The sequence below is a fragment of the Diadema setosum genome, chromosome 14 (genome assembly GCF_964275005.1).
Source record: "Diadema setosum chromosome 14, eeDiaSeto1, whole genome shotgun sequence".
Taxonomy (NCBI): Eukaryota; Metazoa; Echinodermata; class Echinoidea; order Diadematoida; family Diadematidae; genus Diadema; species Diadema setosum.
In genome coordinates, this window is record NC_092698.1 from 29,015,773 (window position 1) to 29,035,045 (window position 19,273).

General features: G+C 37.4%; 2 protein-coding genes across 2 annotated transcripts in view; one reads left to right on the forward strand and one right to left on the reverse strand.

Annotated features, from left to right (window-relative positions):
* The window catches only part of LOC140238376 (angiotensin-converting enzyme-like), a 51,285-nt gene extending 48,555 nt beyond the window's left edge, over positions 1-2,730 (reverse strand). The window contains exon 1 of the mRNA XM_072318314.1: positions 2,505-2,730. Within this exon, the coding sequence (XP_072174415.1) occupies positions 2,505-2,726 (222 nt within the window). The 5' untranslated portion in view covers positions 2,727-2,730. The remainder of the gene's footprint in view (positions 1-2,504) is intronic.
* A 6,686-nt stretch (positions 2,731-9,416) lies between these two features.
* Positions 9,417-19,064, forward strand: LOC140237617 (ataxin-7-like protein 3). The gene is made up of 10 exons (XM_072317546.1): positions 9,417-9,571; positions 10,595-10,726; positions 11,048-11,223; positions 11,805-11,884; positions 12,714-12,785; positions 13,676-13,734; positions 14,199-14,281; positions 15,163-15,264; positions 16,260-16,402; positions 16,806-19,064. The coding sequence occupies exons 1-10, from the start codon at positions 9,515-9,517 to the stop codon at positions 16,964-16,966; spliced, it is 1,065 nt and encodes a 354-aa protein (XP_072173647.1). The 5' UTR covers positions 9,417-9,514; the 3' UTR covers positions 16,967-19,064.
* Positions 19,065-19,273: the final 209 nt, after the last annotated feature.

Here is a 19,273-nt window from a genome sequence, read left to right on the forward strand (position 1 = left end):
GTTACCGATATCACTATCAAACCCAAACCTAATAATCTTAGAATATTCCACAAGGCCCTTTACTTTTAAATCGATTTCGATGAAGCTCTTTTAGCCTTCATATCATTCATTATACGAAATGACCGACATTCAGAATCGTTCTACAGACTCGATCGAACATTACCAAAAGATTACCGTTTAAAGGGGAAATCCCGTCCAAATATAAGTTAGTCTGATAAAAAAAGGTAAAATGTTGTGAGTGAATCGAAAGAAAAATAAGAAAGTTATGACATTTTGAAGTTTTGCTAATTTCTGCAGAAGAGTTCTTGTACAGTGGCTATACCAAATGAGTGAGCTAACCATATCATATCCTCACAAGTTCCCATTGATCCTGAACACACACAAAAAAAAAAATGACGAAAATTCAATGTTTCTGTCATTAAAGTCTGAAACTTTATGTTATTCCTGATTGAATAACTTCAGAATAGTGACCAGTTGGATATACCAGGATTTGAGCCTCGGGCAAAATTGCGTTTGAATGAAAAACTGTAAATCTCAAAATTTTATGTACAAACTATATGGCAAGTTGTGAGGGTAAAAAAAATGCTCACTTTAGCATTTGCATATATTCAAATTGACCGTCAGCGAATCTTCAATATGTCATAACTTTCTTATTTTTCACACGATTCGTTGAAATTGTAATATTTACTCTTTCTTATCAGACAAACTTATATTTGGACTGTTGCAGTGATGGCGGATCCTGGAGGGAGCGCATCGGGCACGCACCCCCTTTAATTTTGTTTTACATAAACTGAATGAAAAGAAAAAAAAATGAAAGGGGGCGTGCAAGTGCATGACACGCCCACTAAATACCTGAAAATACTTGTTGAGGCCTGTTTTGTTTTGTTTTTGTTTTGTTTTGTCTTGCTACGGTCAGCTGATTAAACCCGGAAGTTGTAAATATAGGACTTTGCAACCCCCCCCCCCCCCCCCCCTTTACGGAATTCCTGGATCCGCCCGGTTCGTAAATGAATACCCCTGATGTCCTTGAGAACAAGGATATTGCCTATCGAATTGTCTCATGGGATAAACAGACACAGAGCTCTCACTATGGTATTATTTCATGGATTTGGAATGATCACAAAGGGTGACTAAATGAAGCGATTAATGAAACATTATCTTGATGTAATCATAAACTTTGTATTGATTTTGAAATGCAGAAAGAAAACTGAACTGAACTGAACTGAACTGAACTTACACTGGAATTCTGTGAAAGGATTATCTGATAGACAACGAGGTGAACATTTCAATGTATAAAGTTGCCAACTTGATATAGAATTTCCAGGTATATATTGTGTATAAGAACTTCCATGCAAGGGGGGGGGGGTATTGCTTTACTTCAAGCTTTATAGCCTTCAAGACATACATTTACATTTTTAATATGTTTTCGCCCCTTTCTTTCCTATGTTACGTTTGCATTAGTCACTTGGCTTGTCGCCACTGGTAGTGTACGACACGACACGGTTGTTCGACTGTGCCCCTAATGAAATCAAACGCAGGGTGTCTGCCCCCTTTGCCACCAATGCCACCCAGGATAGTGACCACAACAGAGATGGCCCCAACTGTTGTCCATAATCCCGGCACCTGTTTTGCGCTTTAATCGAGAGTGCCGAAGCTTGTTCGCAGCATTTCCTCTTGCGCGTTTTGCTTCGCTGTCAAACTGTTTCATCGACATCATTATGTACTTTATAACGTATCTTTTCTCTTCTGCATTCAGTCACCCTGCTTTCTATGTATACAATTGAAGAGACAGTCACACACTGACACAAATACAAATTTACACGCAAATTTATAATTCATAGCATTTGTACATTGTGTATCTTTATACATATAACATACTAGCCTAAATTGCACATTGTATATATACAAATTTATATATATTATATATAATTATACATATATCTCATATATTCGTTCTTGTATGGTTTGTGAAAAAAGATGAAACATGCTCTGAGTGCCGTTCAAGGAATGAATTATATAGTATAGTTGAATAGATGTTTAAAAACAAGGACGACAACAAACCACTAAAACACGTTACATGGATTCTTATTATCTAATGTTTTTAATTGGAAGATGTGCATAAGGATATATATATATATATATATATATATATATATATATATATATATATATATATATATACATATATATATATATATATATATATATATATATATATATATATATATATATATATATACATATATATATATACTATAGCTCGCATTGAGTTGTCCTTTAAATCCTCAGTTAAAACCGTTTTCATAAATGTGAATGCATCAGTAAACAGATCTGACTGGTTTTCATTAAAAAACAGAAAAACAAAATGGAACTGGGAATTAGACGGATCAATGAGAAGATAATCATGGAGCAAGTAAGTCTAAGGTGAAGGAACCGGTGTTATTGCGACTACAGCTTAGATAACATTGAAATAAATATGAATTGAACCAAAACGCTTTCTTTACCGATCTCGCCTGGTTGTATTCCGTGATATTCGTGTTGTAGGTCCACGATGCTGAGATGGACTTGTAGTATTCCTCCATGGCCCTTTCGTTGAACATGTCCAGGAAAATCCTCGCCTCCGTTTCATTCGTGTTCGTACCCTGGGCCACCGCAGCCGAGACATGCGAGGCAAAGATAGCGCACACCACCAAAAACGACATTGATACTTCGTGATCGAATGCCATGGTGATCTCGCAGTTTCCGACCGAAAAGATCAAATTGGAGAAATTGTCCTCCCTGCAGTAAAATGATGTCAAAGGAAACTTTATCTCCACAACTGCACAGCTTTTAAGGTGATCCAGGCACTAACCAAGGAGCTTCTTCGAAGCTCCTTGCACTAACAGAAGCTGTGGTAAGTTGACGGAAAGGACGTCCTGCTTTCACTCCGCTGGGTGTCGTCTGCTGAATACCTTTCAGGACATCACAGACCTCTGTGCTGAGTCGCTCGAAGTCACGAGACTGGGGAACTCTGTACACTGACATACGTTTCGCCGAGAGGCGTAACCAGAGTCAACGAGTAATGGTCATGCCCCCCCCCCCCCGCGACCTCTTCCCACGTTCGCTTCCTATTCACCAGGATAAGCAAAAAGCATCAAGTTTATTATAATATGCTGATATCCATGCAAATGTTATAACGCCAGTCTGTATACCAGTAGCATGAACGAAAAAACAATGTAGTTTTTGAATTTCATATAGGCTTCATGTTTCTGTCTGAATGTCTGTTATCGTTTCATTCTATGAAATAAGAATTGCTATCAAGACGAGGAAAAGCTTTGTCTTCGAATAGAGAACAACATTCAAAGTTATAGATACTATACAATAACTAGAGAATAGAACTAGACAATGTGCTTGTCACTAACTATTTCTCATTGAGAAAAAATAAAAAGAAGAGAGGAGTCTTAAAATGGCGAAAATTGATGTTTGGATGTATTGAAAGAGGTATACCTCCTTAATGTGATATCCAAACAACCACAACAACAACACTGATGCTTGCCCAGTCGGTGATAAAGAATGAATGCGAGGGGAGACACAACAATGGAGATATCTTGATGACAACTCCCTTGTAGCTCGATCATTAACGCAAGATAGCGATAGCAAACAGGATAAGTTTTTTTTTTTTTTTGAAAATAACCGCCTCTCGAAGTGCACCGAGCGAGGACAACTTCAGCTATTATAGCTACTCCTTCAGCTATAGCTTTGTTTGATTAAGACAAAACACTGCGTACACTTATAGCAGTGACTGCTATGCAGGAACAATGCTTCCAGGAGCAGCTTACCTTAATATACACAGTTGTTCTTGTGGATTGTCTATAGTGAATGAAACCGACGAAAACTAATAAAAACCCACTTTTGTCTTCAGTCGATGTACGCATTGTACTCTTTCATTTTATCGCATTAGGCCCTATAGTTTTCCCGGATTTTTTTTTCATGGTTTTATATGACTTAATAAGTAATGACTTTGTATCTTCGTTTTGTACAAACATAAGACTCTTCTTTCTTTTTTTTTTTAACCAAGCCTTCGGGGTCGAAAAGTCTTAACTGCTTTATAGACGGGTCTTCAAACCGGACCTGCGTCGAGTTGCGTAGTGTCGTGTATTGACTACGCCGAGCTTTTATATATTACTTATTATTTTTATATTACGGCTTGCGCTTAAGATCAACGCAAAAAACAAACAAACAAACAAACAAGATTTGAGGAAAACCTCACCATGCTGAATGTATGCTGGCTGTTGTTAATTGTTTTTCTTTCGTTATCCCAAAGCATACAAATTCCCTATACCTACACGTAATCCGAAAATTAAGTTTGGTCCGATATACCGAAAACTCGTCAATCCGAAAGACAAACCAACGTAATTCCGAAGGTTAGTTAATCCAAAAACAAAAGAGAAATGAAGTAGGAAGGTGCATTTAAATGAACCTTCGAAATATACAAACCTTATGATTCGCTTTCGGATCAACGAACTTCCGGCAAAACGAACCTTGTTTCTTTTTCAGATTAGTGAAACTTTGCAATAACAAACTTTTTTTTTTTCAACCGTCGGAATACCGAACCTTCGGAACAACGAACTGTCTCTGTATGCTTACATGTTTATATATACGTGGTAAAAATATTATTACATTTCATTTCATTTCATTTTATGTCATTTCCGGTGAAAGTATACAATATGACGTTTGCATATAAACAAAGTAAAGAGCACACAGTAAAAAGCACGAAGTAAAAAGCACACAGTGCCAGAAAAGGCACACAGTGCCAGAAAGTCAGATCACTTTCTGCATGCAAAATAGAAAATCTGTGCTATACTGTAGGCGATATGTTTCACTAAAGAAAAAAACAAAAAAACTTTACATCGACGATTTTCGTTGTAAGTGAGTCGTATAAACTCACCTGCCTTGATACCATTCTATCATGCAATGATTCACCTGATCCTCAACCGGAAAATTGTGTTTATTGGTTCTTGAGTAAGAGAAGAGGAACTCGGTATGGATCTTTGTGTATGGATTTCCGAACATGACAGATATTAACATGTACATTTTGTAGATCAATGTCAAAAGGCGGTTCGCGAACGGAAAACAGTCATTTCTTTACTTTCGTTTTGCTGTCTCAAATGCGGTTTACAGATCACTGTTCGCGAGCACACCTGTTTTCTTATAAATAGTATGTATTGAAGTCGCTTGAATCCTGAGTATATCACAATCAATGTAAGATGTTGACATTTTTGGATATTCTTCCAATTTTTCATTTTGATTGTTTAGATCAAGTTTGATGTCTCTATATCATTATTTGAATCAGCTTTTGATTTTGCATGAGGAAAGAGTGGCAATTGCTTCTTCATCCTCCATTTACGTAATTAATCTATCAGGAACTATATCCATGCACAAGCACTTAAATTCCCCTGTAAATGGTTATGGTTCGAATAGTGTATAGAGTGCACAAAACAAAACGAAATGATAAAAAATACACAATTTGATGACTACTAATTCACATCAACACATATTTTAAAGCGATTTAATCTACGTGCAACTCTGTACAAATCCCTTATAGATAACTTCAGTAAACAATATACATGTGAGAAAGTACTGTATGCAGTTTTATAGGAACTCCATTTTTGACCATTTTTCCTGAAGTTAATATATCCTTATAAGAACGATTGCGGCTCGGAAAGCCTTGCTCCTTGGTGAAAAACATAGATTATATCATACGATGAATTATAGACGACTGCATGGATATCCAGTCATTTCCAGTGGCATAGCAATAAAAAAAAATACTACTATGAAGGATCTTAGGTATTAACATGATCTGAAACCCACCGAACTCTACATTATGTAGTGTAGAGTTCGGTGTCTGAAACCACCACCATGAATACGTACCAAACTCGCAACGTAGATGGCGATATAGCACTATAGCAACAGCGACTCCTGACAATATTTGCCTGTGAGGTTTTAGCTCTGTATAGATAGTAAGTGATAATTGACTCTTCTGGCATTCATTTAACCAAGTCTTTCTCAATTTCAAATTTCGTATCTATGCACTGTAATAATTCCGTTGCGGGCGTTCTGAAACCATGTAAGTAGGCCTAACAGCTAACAACAAAGCAGAGTGATACATAGCATACCTATGTATCTCACGAACCGAACTTCATTCTAATAATTACAAGTAGGGATTCTCAGACAGGCAACCTGGTTTTCCTTTAATTGTCTCTCTACTGAATCACTTTGTCCATCAAATGAGACAGGAGAGAACGAGAAAGACAGGAATTTGAACAAGCCTCGCATTCCTGTAATCCTTTTTGGAAAGAAATATTCACAGCTTACGGTGATTTACATTCGGTTTATTGTAATCATTTTCAGTGCCAACCTGTTGAAAAATATACTGTAGGGAATGTTTCGGTTTTAAACGGAAGTGGAAAAAAAAAGAAATTCGCTTGGTTAATGATTTGTTAGATGAAAAGGAAATGTATTATCATTTACTGCTTTTAAGAGAAATATGATCTTGATGTTATTTTTTTTTTTTTAGATTACTTTGGAATGTTTCAAGCGGTTAAAAAAAGCAGGTTGTATAGAAATATGAATGATATGGAAAAGTTTTGTCAACCAATTATACCCGATATTTTAAATTTGGTTATTAAACAACGTAAACGGAAAGGATGTTCACATATTTATGCTGTTTTGTTAGAGAATAAATCACATGCGTATCAATGTAAAGGATTTTTTAAATGGCAACAATCAATACAACTTGAGGAAAAGAAATGATAATTTTTCTTGTTGGCCCGTTCAAGAGCATGTTGGATGTTAATTTACGGTGGTTTCAGTTTAAAATAGTTAATATGATTTTATATAGAAATAAGACATGTTGAATAGAATTGGGCTGGTTGAAAGAAAGGAATGTTCGTTTTGTAATGTGTATGCTGAGACTTTGATATACATTTTTGAGTGCGTGTCAATATGTTGATAGATTGTGGGTTGAAGTAAGAGAATGGATTAATGTTAACGCTGGGTTAGAAATAACATTTACGACCGAAAATAAATTATTTGATTTCGGGGGTATAAACAATTTGGCATTGAATTGTATTGCTATATGCTTGTGAAATATATGAAATTTATGTTTGTAAAATAAAAAGAATAATACCTCGTTTTTGATTTATGCAGAGATAATAATTATAAGGGAAAATTATGATAACGAAAAATTTAGTGACAGAAATAAACATAAGTTGCAAGTGTTTCAGAAAAAAATGGTGTCTGTTTAGACATCTGTTCTCTTGATATTATGTTGGTCTGAATTACGATATTTCATTTTCTGTTTTTCAAAGTATTTTATTTGAAATATTATAATGTATTCAAATATTATAATGTGTTCAGATGAATGTATGTTTGATGTAGAATAATGAATATCCCAGTGGGGAAAAATAGGGAAAAAGAAAGAAAGAAAGAAAGAAACAAACAAACGTTACCGTAAACACTATTGTATAAGGCGCGCCCATTCGTGTCCTAAAAAACTATTGTCAAGTAAGGGGTATATTATTCAATTCAATTCAATTAGATTCATTTATTTCATTCTCATTTTTTCTTCCAACAAAACAACACAAAGTAAATCAGGAAGTCTATCATTTTAGCATATATACATTATAAAAGTACGAAAAATAACGATAGTCAACAAACTAATAAAGATATGCATACTAGTACATACCGGAAAATACTAAGTTAGTATGTTACATTTATTTAAAAAAAAAGAAAAAGAAAAAAGAGAACTGAGAGGTCCACTAAAAAGCAATGCTTGTAGATTGTGGACCACTCAAGAGTTTCTTCAAAAATACTTACTGTAATTACAAATACATAACACAAAGATAATTAAGACAGAATGGAACAAACAACAGAGACACAACAACATGACATGACTAAACTGAGGGGGATACGATTGAAAGGAATAGGGCAAAAACAAAATTAAATGAAGAAAGGAAAGAAAGAAAGAGAGAGAATGCCTATACACGCTGAACAAGAGAAACAGAAGAGGGGATTGAGGAGGTACTTCGGACAGCTGGTGACTGCACGCAGCTGTGCAAAAATTATGCAAATAAGATGCCGTATTTCATAGCTTATGAAAATTATTGCATATGAAAATTATGCAAAGTAGGCCTACCTGTGTGTCCGTGTTTGTTTGTTTGTTTGTTTGTTTTCTGTTCGATGTTCATTAAAGTCGGGGTGAGCGTTAAACGTGAGTGTTTATGATACTTTCTCTTTAGTTCAAACATGTAAGGGGAATGCTTACTAGTAGGCCAATATAGTTACTAGCATTTCGCTCCCCAGGGGTACTTTCCTCAACTGTGATGAATGTGACATGATATACAACTTCCTGATTTCATGTCCCAGTTCTTGGTATCAGTATAAAGTTGGGTGAACACTGTGTGCATTGAATTGCAATTTTTCATTCATTCATTCATTCATTCATTCATTCATTCATTCATTCATTCATTCATTCATTCATTCATTCATTCATTCATTCATTCATTCATTCATTCATTCATTCATTCATTTTTCCATTTCCAACAGATTCATATAAATATTTTACAGAATTGTATACATAAATTTCATCATAATGGCGCCGGTTGAGCACGAAACATTTCATTCCTGAATGGCGAACTTGAAAGGCAGCTGCACGATAAACAAAACACAAAAACAAGAACAAAAACAAAACAAAACAAACAAACAAACAAACAATAATTATAAACTGTGGTTGTTATAGTGCTATATCGTACACTTCTGCAGCTTCATGCTGCTTCTAGACTTCTGAAGAAAAACAAAAGGCATCAAGTAAATGATCTGACTGCCAAAATTAATGTCAGTAAACCTACACATGACGTCAAGATGCCTGATAAAAAATCCCATCAAACCGGCGTGGATGCAGAACAATCCTAAAGGTAACATGTAGCATTTTGTATCTAGATTTTTTTTAACGATTTTTGAAAAGATTGTTGAAAACAATGTCGATGTATGGGAGAGGGAGTGCCGATACCACAGACTATAGGCCTATTATGTGATGTTGGGTACGGTATAGCGTATGTTAGATGTCAATATTTTTTATGAAAAGCTTTGTTTTCGGTTGTGTTTGGTTGCCAGAATGTGTGGAAAAAAAAAAAATATGACCGGCGCTGGGGAGGCGAGGCATTGAAACTAAGTCTTCCCCGTATGCAGGAGGCATCCGTCCTGTCGCAGTGTTCGAATAAGGGCGACCTAGTACCTGCGCAACCTGCTGTGCCCCATGCTATTGTGCAGTGCTTTTGCTGGAGATACCATTGAGAGATACAGTACACCATCCAGCTGTGTGTAATAGCTAAATGTGCTAACGGCCGGCAGCCTAGCCGTCATACAGTGCACGGAAATACAGCGACGACGTCAGCTTAATTCTCATTAGCTTTAAGGGCGCTGACCACCAGACCAAGAAAACAATTACTTCGAGTGATTTCGAACACAAGGGAGCATGGAACCTCGGTTGCTGACTTTTGCAGATACTGGGCAATACGAACCCGATGAAGAGGTAGACTATGAATGATTCAGTTCTAAACCTCGAAGGCGATCTTCTGCGTAGTCCCACGTATAGCTTTATGTGTTTTGTCAAATAATGCGCACATTATTATTTGTATGGTAGCCCTACTACATATCGACCACCCTTATTGAAACCGACCGCGTATAATTCGCGCACTGAACACTTAGTACGCACTTCTCTGCGCGCAAAGCACATAAAAATGGATTGGCTTTGAATGTAGATGAGGATGGTGTGGGAAAACGCGATAATTCACTGTTCATTAATGATTTTAATCGAGGACAAAATTTCGAATGAATATTTTCACCGAATCGTAATGACAGCACAATGTAATGACTAATGTCTATGGAAGTTTCTAAAAGGCTTCTAAAAAGCTTCGTACAACACGGTGTTCAATACAACTCGGTTTGCGTGCATTGTCAATGCAAAAACAGCGGTCGATCCTAATAACGCGAGGCCACGCAAGTTCGTCGGCGATATTTTTGCACTGAAACTTCGAATCGAAAAGGGAACAACGGCATTTGATAGAGCTGGATTTTCTCAATCACGTAGGTCAAGTTTTTACGTGAATTGCAGTGTTAAATATTCTTATCAAGCAAATAAACATTAGGCGGTCGATTAGTAGTAGGTCCAACCATATATGAATGCCAATGCCATGGCATGGCATGGCTAGACCCTATCTACATGGCTATGCCATAATCTAAGCTAGTTTATATAGACCGTGCAGCATCTTGCTTGGTCTTACTCTTGGTGCTGTTCATTCAGTTGGCAAAAGCCCTGATTTATGTAGCTCTTATTTAGAAAGAACAAGAAAGACACGCTCATGATTGTGCTGTCTATCAACAAGTGTTACTCATACTGTCATAGATCTAGGTCCTACACTTAATATCAGAAAGGAAAAAGTGCAATAGCCTATAAACCATGATGCAGCTAGTAGTATCCCTATTGACCCTATTGTATGTGAAGAGCGGAAAGTGTTGTACAAACTTTGCTTCCACTGCTACTCTTAAACTGTAGGAGCAGGAACTGGCAGAGGAACTCTGGACTGAGCTGATTGATGAAATGACACTAGGACTATGCTTCGACGTTCATCGTTCAGTGAAGCTCGGGCTAATGATCATGGATGACATGACTGAAGAGGCACAGCAGGTACAGTATTATAATGTCTGTCTTCTCTGGAGCTCTTGTAAATCTGAACATTTATCTAGTTATATTATCCAAATGAATGCAGGTTTTGTTTCATATATTTGCACTGCATTCATTAATTTCTCCTCATTTATTCAGAAGCTTCTTCAGTCTGTTAATTTCCTTGAACTTCTTATACTACGTCACCAGATTTGTTTGTTTGTTGCTGCATTAAAGAGAGTTCTCCCTGAACTCTTCCAAACCCTGTCTCCTATCCCCCCCCCCCCCCCCCCTTTGCCCTCCTATCATCTCCCTACATGATTACTTTTTTTCTTTTTCTTTCAGGAGTATGAGATTGTGGATCAACCTGGACTTGATGTCTTTGGACAGCCCCTGATCAAGAAGCATCTAGAGTGTGTCTGTCCAAACTGTCACCGGAATCTGGCAGCCAGCAGATTCGCCCCACACCTTGAGAAGTGTATGGGAATGGGAAGAAACAGCAGCAGACTGGCAAGCAAACGGTAAAAGCAACATGTATATAACAAGGAGCTCCCATGTTACAGGACAAAGTGTGGAATAACCCTTTATATCTCTGTTTTCTTGTTCAGAACTTGCCAGGCTATATTACAGGCATTCAGTTTGATCAACCCTCCCCTATCTTGGCCACAGTGTCATAAAGTACAAATCCAAATAGGTGTATTTAAACAATGCAATAGTCCCACTCAAAGACTATTGTGATGTACTGATATGGTAGGATTAAGTTTAGAACTCAATAGGTTGCTTAAATGTGATTGATCCCTGTTCAGTTTCATTCAGGATATTTCTACAGATGGGTGAGGAGAGTGCACTGAGGCAAATGGCCCTGTTGCTGATCAACGAGATAGCATGCCAATAACTGTGCTACTTCGTGAACATGGCAGTGTAAGGAATAAGAATTATCAGAAAACTAGCAGAGGCAATGTCGTCTGAGGTTATACAGATTATTGGGAAGCATCTCTTGCAATCTCATTTGACATGGAAGAATGAATATTTATAGTGACCTTAACAGAAGGTCAGATTTTTTCATGATTTATTATCTCATTCCACTGGTTGAACTTTGCAGGATAGCAATAGCAAACACAGCAAAGCTTGACAGTGATGAGGACGATGACAGAGATGTTGACTGGCCCTACACGGTCAAAGGTAAGTTGGCCAGATTAAGGTCAGTGCAGTCTGCCTGACCATCGGCTTGGTGTGTGCCAGAAGGTAATGTTTATTGGTTCTGTAGTTAGCACTCAAAATGGATGTTAGCTACTAGAGCATTCATCTTCAAACAGATTTTTATTTTGTTTTTAATGAAAACAATGAAATCAAGCCAGGTAAGTCATGTTTGAAAGAAGTGGAATATCATAACAAAACTTAATGCAAAGGAAGCAAAAAAAAAAAAAAAAAGAATACATGGATGATATATGCTCATCTTGAGATTGAATATGCATTCTAAAAAAGTGTATACATTGAAACTTTAGCATCATTACATGAACCATGGTGCCTGTCTCACAATCTACATTTTGTGAACACAGGTATTTTTTATTCATTTTCATCCAAAAGATATAGCTTCTCAGAGATATAAGCCAGCTTTTTTTTTTTTTTTTTTGCTTTTCTCATGTAAGGAAATAACATACTGTCAACACTCATTTTGGTAGCAAATCTCAACATAAATAATTTCAGCTTGATGTGACAAGAAAGGTAAGAAAAACTGTTTTCCACCAAAAATTATGATTTTTTTTTTTCAGGCCTCAGAATACTGCAGTGCTGTTTTCAAAGTTGACATCCCTGCCTTAAAATCTTCACTAGGCTCATAGGTTTGACAGGTTCCTACAAGAAATATTAAACACCCATGTTACCATGATAGGTAGGCTTAATTAACTTGCAACTATTTGCGTGTTAACTATACTTTTAGTGATATGAACATTGATGTGGAGATGTGAAATCTGGCACTGTTTGTCTTATGTTTTTGGTTTATGTGTCTCAGGTTCAAAACGTACAAGAAAGGAGAAACTGGGAAACAACTCGCCAAGGAGAAGCAAGTCCAAGTTGAAGGGCGGTAAGATATACCATCTGTGTGTGCAGTTTGTCTAACAACAGATATCGACTACTCAGTTATCACTGCTATCATATTTTCTCATACCTGTGCAAAAGATAATGATTATTGATAGCATTATTTTCTCTCACTATCGTCAAAGTCAAAGGAAGTCCATTCCTTGAGGTGTGAGGTTTCTTCAATTTGTCTCCCTCTACAAATGAGAGAAAACTCGCGCCTCAACCTTCACCCCTGTGCTCAATTTCTTACTTTCATATTAAAGTTAGTCCTTGTGGTTGAAAATTACATGTACCTTATCCATAAGAAACCACATCTTTAATAGTCTGTGCTAAGTACAGCAAGGTTTAGAGTTCTATGTGAGCAACATCAAATACAAAAAAAAACAAAAAAAAAACAGTAAATGATATTTTGTGTAGCCTGGATAATGGCAAGTTTAGATTGGTGTTATCGTGACACTATTTTGTGTGACTGCCAGAATATTCATACATATATCTACTAGTTTTATTTACTAATCTTATTTCAGTTTTCTCATATGGGTGCATTTTCTTTCCATCTAGATACAGCATATGTAGAGAGTACAACAAATGTAGAGAGAATAAATATTGAAAGCACTTTGTTAACTATTCACCACTTTAATGTTGGGTGGAATTATATAAGAATGAGTTAAGTGTTATGGCCCTTCCGCGTAAAATGCACAATATACATCATATGAAAACAAGATGATATGTATTTGTGTGTAGTCAAATCCTGCAATAATGAGCTACGGTTAGTTACGCACCCGTTACTCTCGATGTTGCGATCAACTTACAGAGTGAAGCACTGATGATAAACTTAGTTAACTGTCATATTGGAGTGAGTAGTCATAATGTCGCTAACAATTTAACTCCATTTAGATATGGCTGAATTGGCTGTGGGTAGTGTCAACTCAGAAAGCAGTGTTGCAGTATTTAAGGTGAGTGAAACCTATACACATTGTTTCCGTTCAATTTTGGGCCAAAAGGAGGAAAGGAAACTGAAAACATTTTATCTTTGTTCAATTTTGTCATATGAGAACAAGAGAATAGATGGTGCAGCTGCCAATATTTTATTTTGTTATCATTATTATTATTTTTGAACATAAAGTCTCAGTGCTCTGAGGCAAATAAGTGCACACTCACTGTAGGCGGGCCTTTTGATACACACTCAAAATCACATGGTTGTATCATGGAGCATTTATATTTATACAGTTATATTGTGGCAGGAATCTCTTTATATTTGCAAAACTTAATGTTCATTTATTGATGATCACCTTTGCACTGCAAATTATGGATACCTCTTTTAGGTATTCATATGTCATATTATATCTCTGTATTGTTAGTTTGAACAAATTATTGTTACACATATTAATCACTATCATCTCTGTTTACACTTGCCCAGGCCATGTCTCTGGAAGATAGGAAGCGGGTACTGATGTCAACATGCGGCGTCATATCAGAACATACCAAGAAAATGTGCACAAAGTAAGGAGAGACTCCCTTTTCTCCCCGAATTTTCCTCTCTCTGTGTTTATTTCTCTTTTGAGCTTTAATTGCATCAAAACTTTTGGCTGGATTTGGCAGCCGGAAGGGTTAGTGGCTGTTGTGGCTGTGTATGCCATGAAAGTCAACTCTTTTGTGACCAGCTCCAAGGAATTTGCAATAATCTGATTTATCTTCAATAGAATCATGTATTTCACTGCTAGGAAACCAAGACATTTCTTCCCTTGTATAGCAGTATAGGAGAACCAAATGATAATCTGATTGATATTGACACTCATGCCAGGTCTGCATGATGTCATATTTACTACCAGGTACTCATGATCCTATAAGTATTTGCATGAATTTATTGGTGATATAAATATTTATAGCATCACAGAATAGAGAAGGTAATTAAACATACTGGTAATGTAACCTTTTAAGAAAGGGACATCATATTGATTGAACAAGATGGTGGAAAAAGTGATGAACAATATTCTCTGAAGCATAGGCACATGATTAAATTTTAGTATTGAGTTCTCATTATGAGCCCCTAGAATTTTCTTGTTTAATGTATTGCTTCCAAGAAACCTTATGTTGTTTAGTCCATTGTCTGTTATGTTCTTTATAATTTGGATCTGTTTTGTGTCCCCTTTTATGAATCCTTTCTGTGTCATGTGTTATGATGTCTTTTACATTTCTTCTTTTGACCCTGTTTTGGTATCGCCCTGCATAAATCCAGAGTCATTGCATACCCTGTCATTGATTTCATTTTTAACGATGACACTGTTTTGTGCCATCCTCATTCACAGAACCCCAGGATTATCTTATATACAAATTTCCAAGTCCTTGTTTTAACTGTGTTTGTGTATGTCTTTCCTGGCCAGAACCTTGAGATGTCCACAGCACACCGATGAACAGAGACAAAACGTCAGAAGATTTCTTCTTGGTCTGGAGACTGAAGAGAGACTGAGGCATAAAGGCGATGGGTGAGCTAGACTATGGAAGAAGGCTTGGGGGTATCTTAATTTGATAGCTGCTTTCTCAATTGCCATTCAACTCACAGATGCCAGTCGTGTGGGATTGGACCAAAGAATACACATTGATGCATCCCACTCCCCAAAACAGAACAAAACATTTTCATTGTGCAAGTTTATTGTTCTCCTAGTTTAATGTGTGTAACCAAGAATGGGTTGTACTGATTGATAAGATACGATTGTGATTTGATTTATCCCCCCCATTGGCAATATTTGAAGAAAACGGGGAGATGTTATGTGGCAGGGATGGGAATTCTAAGAGGGGCCAGTGTGTCTAGTAAAAAAAAATGTGGTAAATAAGTGCCAAAACTTTCCTTATTAAAGCAGCAACCTCATTTTAATTTTAAGAAGATCCATATTCTGTCATCTTGGGCTGTGGGTATGGTTGGGTGACCCTTTGAAAGCTGGCTGATGATTAAGCAAGATACTGGCAAGAGAATGTGCTCCCCAAGAGGTAAAGACTAAGTCCACATGTCAGCTCCCCAAATGTGAGCTTCCTATCTGCCTCTCCCCTTCCCCATCAGTTTCCTTTAATATCCCCTGAATTAGATTTTGCTGCGTCTCTTTCAAAGGAAAATGATTTTGAAAGAAGTTAGAGTACTGTAAAACGAGGAATGTTTGCGTTCATTGTAATTTCGCGAGAGCCAAGATTTGCGAAATTAAAATGCACACAAAAGTTCTTGTCTACACTATATGCATTGAATGCCAGTGGCAATTCACAAAAATGTCATAGGTGGGTTGTGAGTAGGTGGGTTCCAAGACTTCATGAGCAGAGTGACAAAGGTCTTGTGATAAATGTTTACTCTTCACAACTATTGGAACTGTAATCAGCATTTGCAGTCGCTCGCTTTTTGATTGATGATTGATGGAAAACCATGGATGTCTGGATGTGAAGTTGAAGAGTAATGTTGCCCATTCCCCTCATCTTCTCTTGCCACCCACCACAGAACGGGGGTCCTGGAAACAGACGAGATTGACATTGACACGTACGAGGATGGAGATGGCCAGGCCCTGAGAGAAAGGTTAAACAGACTGCAGCAGTGGGATGCCATCAGCAACCCATCGCCAGCGGAGTCCACATCCACCACAAGTAAGAGCCATACCCAACCAGATCAGTGGGTGTACTAAGAGACAAGTTCTGTGATCAGATCTAGATAGACCATCTGGAAAAGTTGTTTCTTAATAATGTGTGCATAAGAAGAGGATTCATATTGGATGTGAACAGCTTAGTGCGTCTGTCAAAGGGATTATCAATAGAATAAACTGATAAACAAAAGCTGTTTCTTACCTGTGATGCCAGTGTTGATGGAATGACCTTGGGTAACTGTTACAACTGTCAATTAAAGCACAGCTGTGTACATCTAAGTTCACATCTTTATCTAAATCTGCTGAAGACTCAAATTCCAGAATTGTGTTTTTGTCAACTCTGTTCCCCGCTTTTCTTACCATAAAAAAAGAAATATATCTACATATTGTGCCATGTTCTGTGCTAGATTCCAACGATGGCCAAGCATCCAAGAAACGGAAAAAGCCAACCAAGCTGACCCACCGCAAGAAGAGTAAACAGCGCCCTCCCTCATCTCAGTCGCAGGCAAGCAGTGGTTCTGTGCCTGCTGCTTCTGCTGCAACTCTGCAATACGATGTTGTAGACTGACAAAAGATGTCTGCAGAGAGCAGGCCGTTCCAAAAGTTATGTTTGAAGTTGGTAACAAGTTACTTGCTTCCATGAGACAGTGATATTCTTCCAAGAAGCTTGCAGGAGAAAGAGAGAGAGAGAAAGAGAGAGATAGTGAGAGATGAGGTGGATGAAGGTGTAGAAAGAAGAGAAGACACAAGGAAAGAGATGTCCTTAACTCTTCCCGTTCTAGGCGTATGAATGTTGTCTTGGAGATGCGTTATTGTTAGTGGTGCAAATGGCCACTTCAGCAAGCTATGAGCTAAAGCGTTGGAGGATTACCTCAGTAAGCACATCATTAACAAGCAAATTATGTTGTGAATGTCAGGTTTTGCTGAAAGACCAGTTGCAGGATATGCAAGTATACATAGTATTCTTTGAAGGGAAGCTTAAGAAGTAATTACCTTTTTCAGGTACAGTAGGAGGTTGAGATACACTCTCTGCTGCTGGTGCAAGGGGTATTCCCTTATTGGGAAGAGAGAGTGGCAGAGTAAGCCAGGGTGGGTGGTTCTTGGACTGCATGCAGCCGCTGAATAGACGGCTCCGATGTAGTTGCGCAAGAGGCTACAGCTGTAGGTATGGTTTGAAGGTTTGTTGTGTCATGTTCAGCAAGTTCTGAGCCAGCTTAACTTGTTCCCTAGGAAGTGTCCAGGGTGGGTAACTCTTGGCCTGCATGCAGCCCATAAGTAATGGCTCAGATGTAGCTCCTCAAGAGGCTAGGTATGGTTTGAAGGTTTGTTTCATCATGTTCAGCAAGAGTCCAGCCAGCTTAGGTGTTTCGCAGGGAAGTGTCCAGTGCAGGAATCACTGTAAGACATGTTGTATGATGTTGGACTTGTTTTGTTATTATTTTGATAAGAAGACAAAGTGACAGGAATAAAGACTTTATTCTGTGGACCTTTGTGGGTCAACTCTGATGTTCTGAGTTTGGAAGATTGAAACTCAGAAATGTGTGTGATGCTCTGAAAAAAATATTCTGGAATGCCTGGTGAACATGATTCCCCAGATCAAGCGTACAGCACGATAACAAATGAGTGTGTTTATGCGATAACATAGAATATTCCCCATTCTTTTTATGATGTCATGGACGTAAAGACACAATTACCAATTCCTGGTGATATACCATTTTGTTGTCTATTTCCATGCTCTTCTACCGTGATGATAATACATGTAATATAAAAACAGGCTTATAATCAGTGCTGCAGTTGCTGTAGATAAAATACTAACTAAATTTGCATGTTGTGAAAAAAAGTTGAAAAACGATTTGTAGGCTAAAACCAGTGCACATGAATGCTCCCTTGAATACTTCTTTGTAGAGTACCAAAGTGTGATGTCAAAGCCTTTCATCACCTTGGAAACTGGTTTAAAAAAAACTCACATGGTTTTGTCTGTGAACACTATTGCTGCTAACGATGCTCGCACCGGTTCCAACCCAAGCTATAACAAAAGACTGTGACATCATCATTTAGGTACTCTATTATCTGAATGATACATAACTCTTTAACTGTTGTGCCTGTCATGTATGCACTTTATCCCCAAACCATTTTTTCACCATTTTTTGTTTACAAAAAATAAAACAAAACAAAACGAAAATTCTCATGTATGATTTTGATGCAGCTGACAGTGTCCCACACATAAAATCTTGCGATGGGTTGGAATGACTGGAAGTTCACACTTTCTTTGGAGAATATAGGTGTGAGATCATCATGTGAAGCCCAAGTTTTATTTGACACAGTACATGGGCATGAATGTAAAAGTAAACCCTGTCCCATGTTACCCTTTGGGTAAGGTTTAGTGATATTTAAAAGCCATCCAGCAATCCACTTATCATGGATTTAGGTGTGTGGATTGTTGTCCTGGCTATTGAGAATGAGACTACTACCTTTAATGTATTGTGTCCCGATGATGACCCAAACATTCTCAGAATGTGAAAAGGAACTGAAATGCTTTGAGTAGTGAGAGACTTAAAGTGTAGTGAGAACTATGGGAAATAACACATCAATATGTGTGTATCTTTCAGAAGACATATCAGTAGGAAATTACTATTCTAAATCTTAAGCTGTTAACCATCTGCCAGAAAAAACAACAACAACAACAACAACAAAAATGTTCATCAACATAGATCAGAAGATTGACAATGTTTTACTACTTGTCAGACATTATCAGAATTATTTAAATGATGTTAGCTGCAATATATATAATGTCTGTACCACAAAATCATAAGCAGTGATGTATATTCAGGGTTGCTGCTCTTACAACAAAGAGGTGTGCATCTTCATTTGCTGG

Coding starts and splice junctions, on each gene's coding strand:
- LOC140237617 (XM_072317546.1), top strand. CDS start 9,515: ATGGAACCTCGGTTGCTGACTTTTGCAGATACTGGGCAATACGAACCC. Junction 9,572..10,594: donor AATACGAACCCGATGAAGAG/GTAGACTATGAA, acceptor CTTAAACTGTAG/GAGCAGGAACTGGCAGAGGA. Junction 11,885..12,713: donor CTGGCCCTACACGGTCAAAG/GTAAGTTGGCCA, acceptor TATGTGTCTCAG/GTTCAAAACGTACAAGAAAG.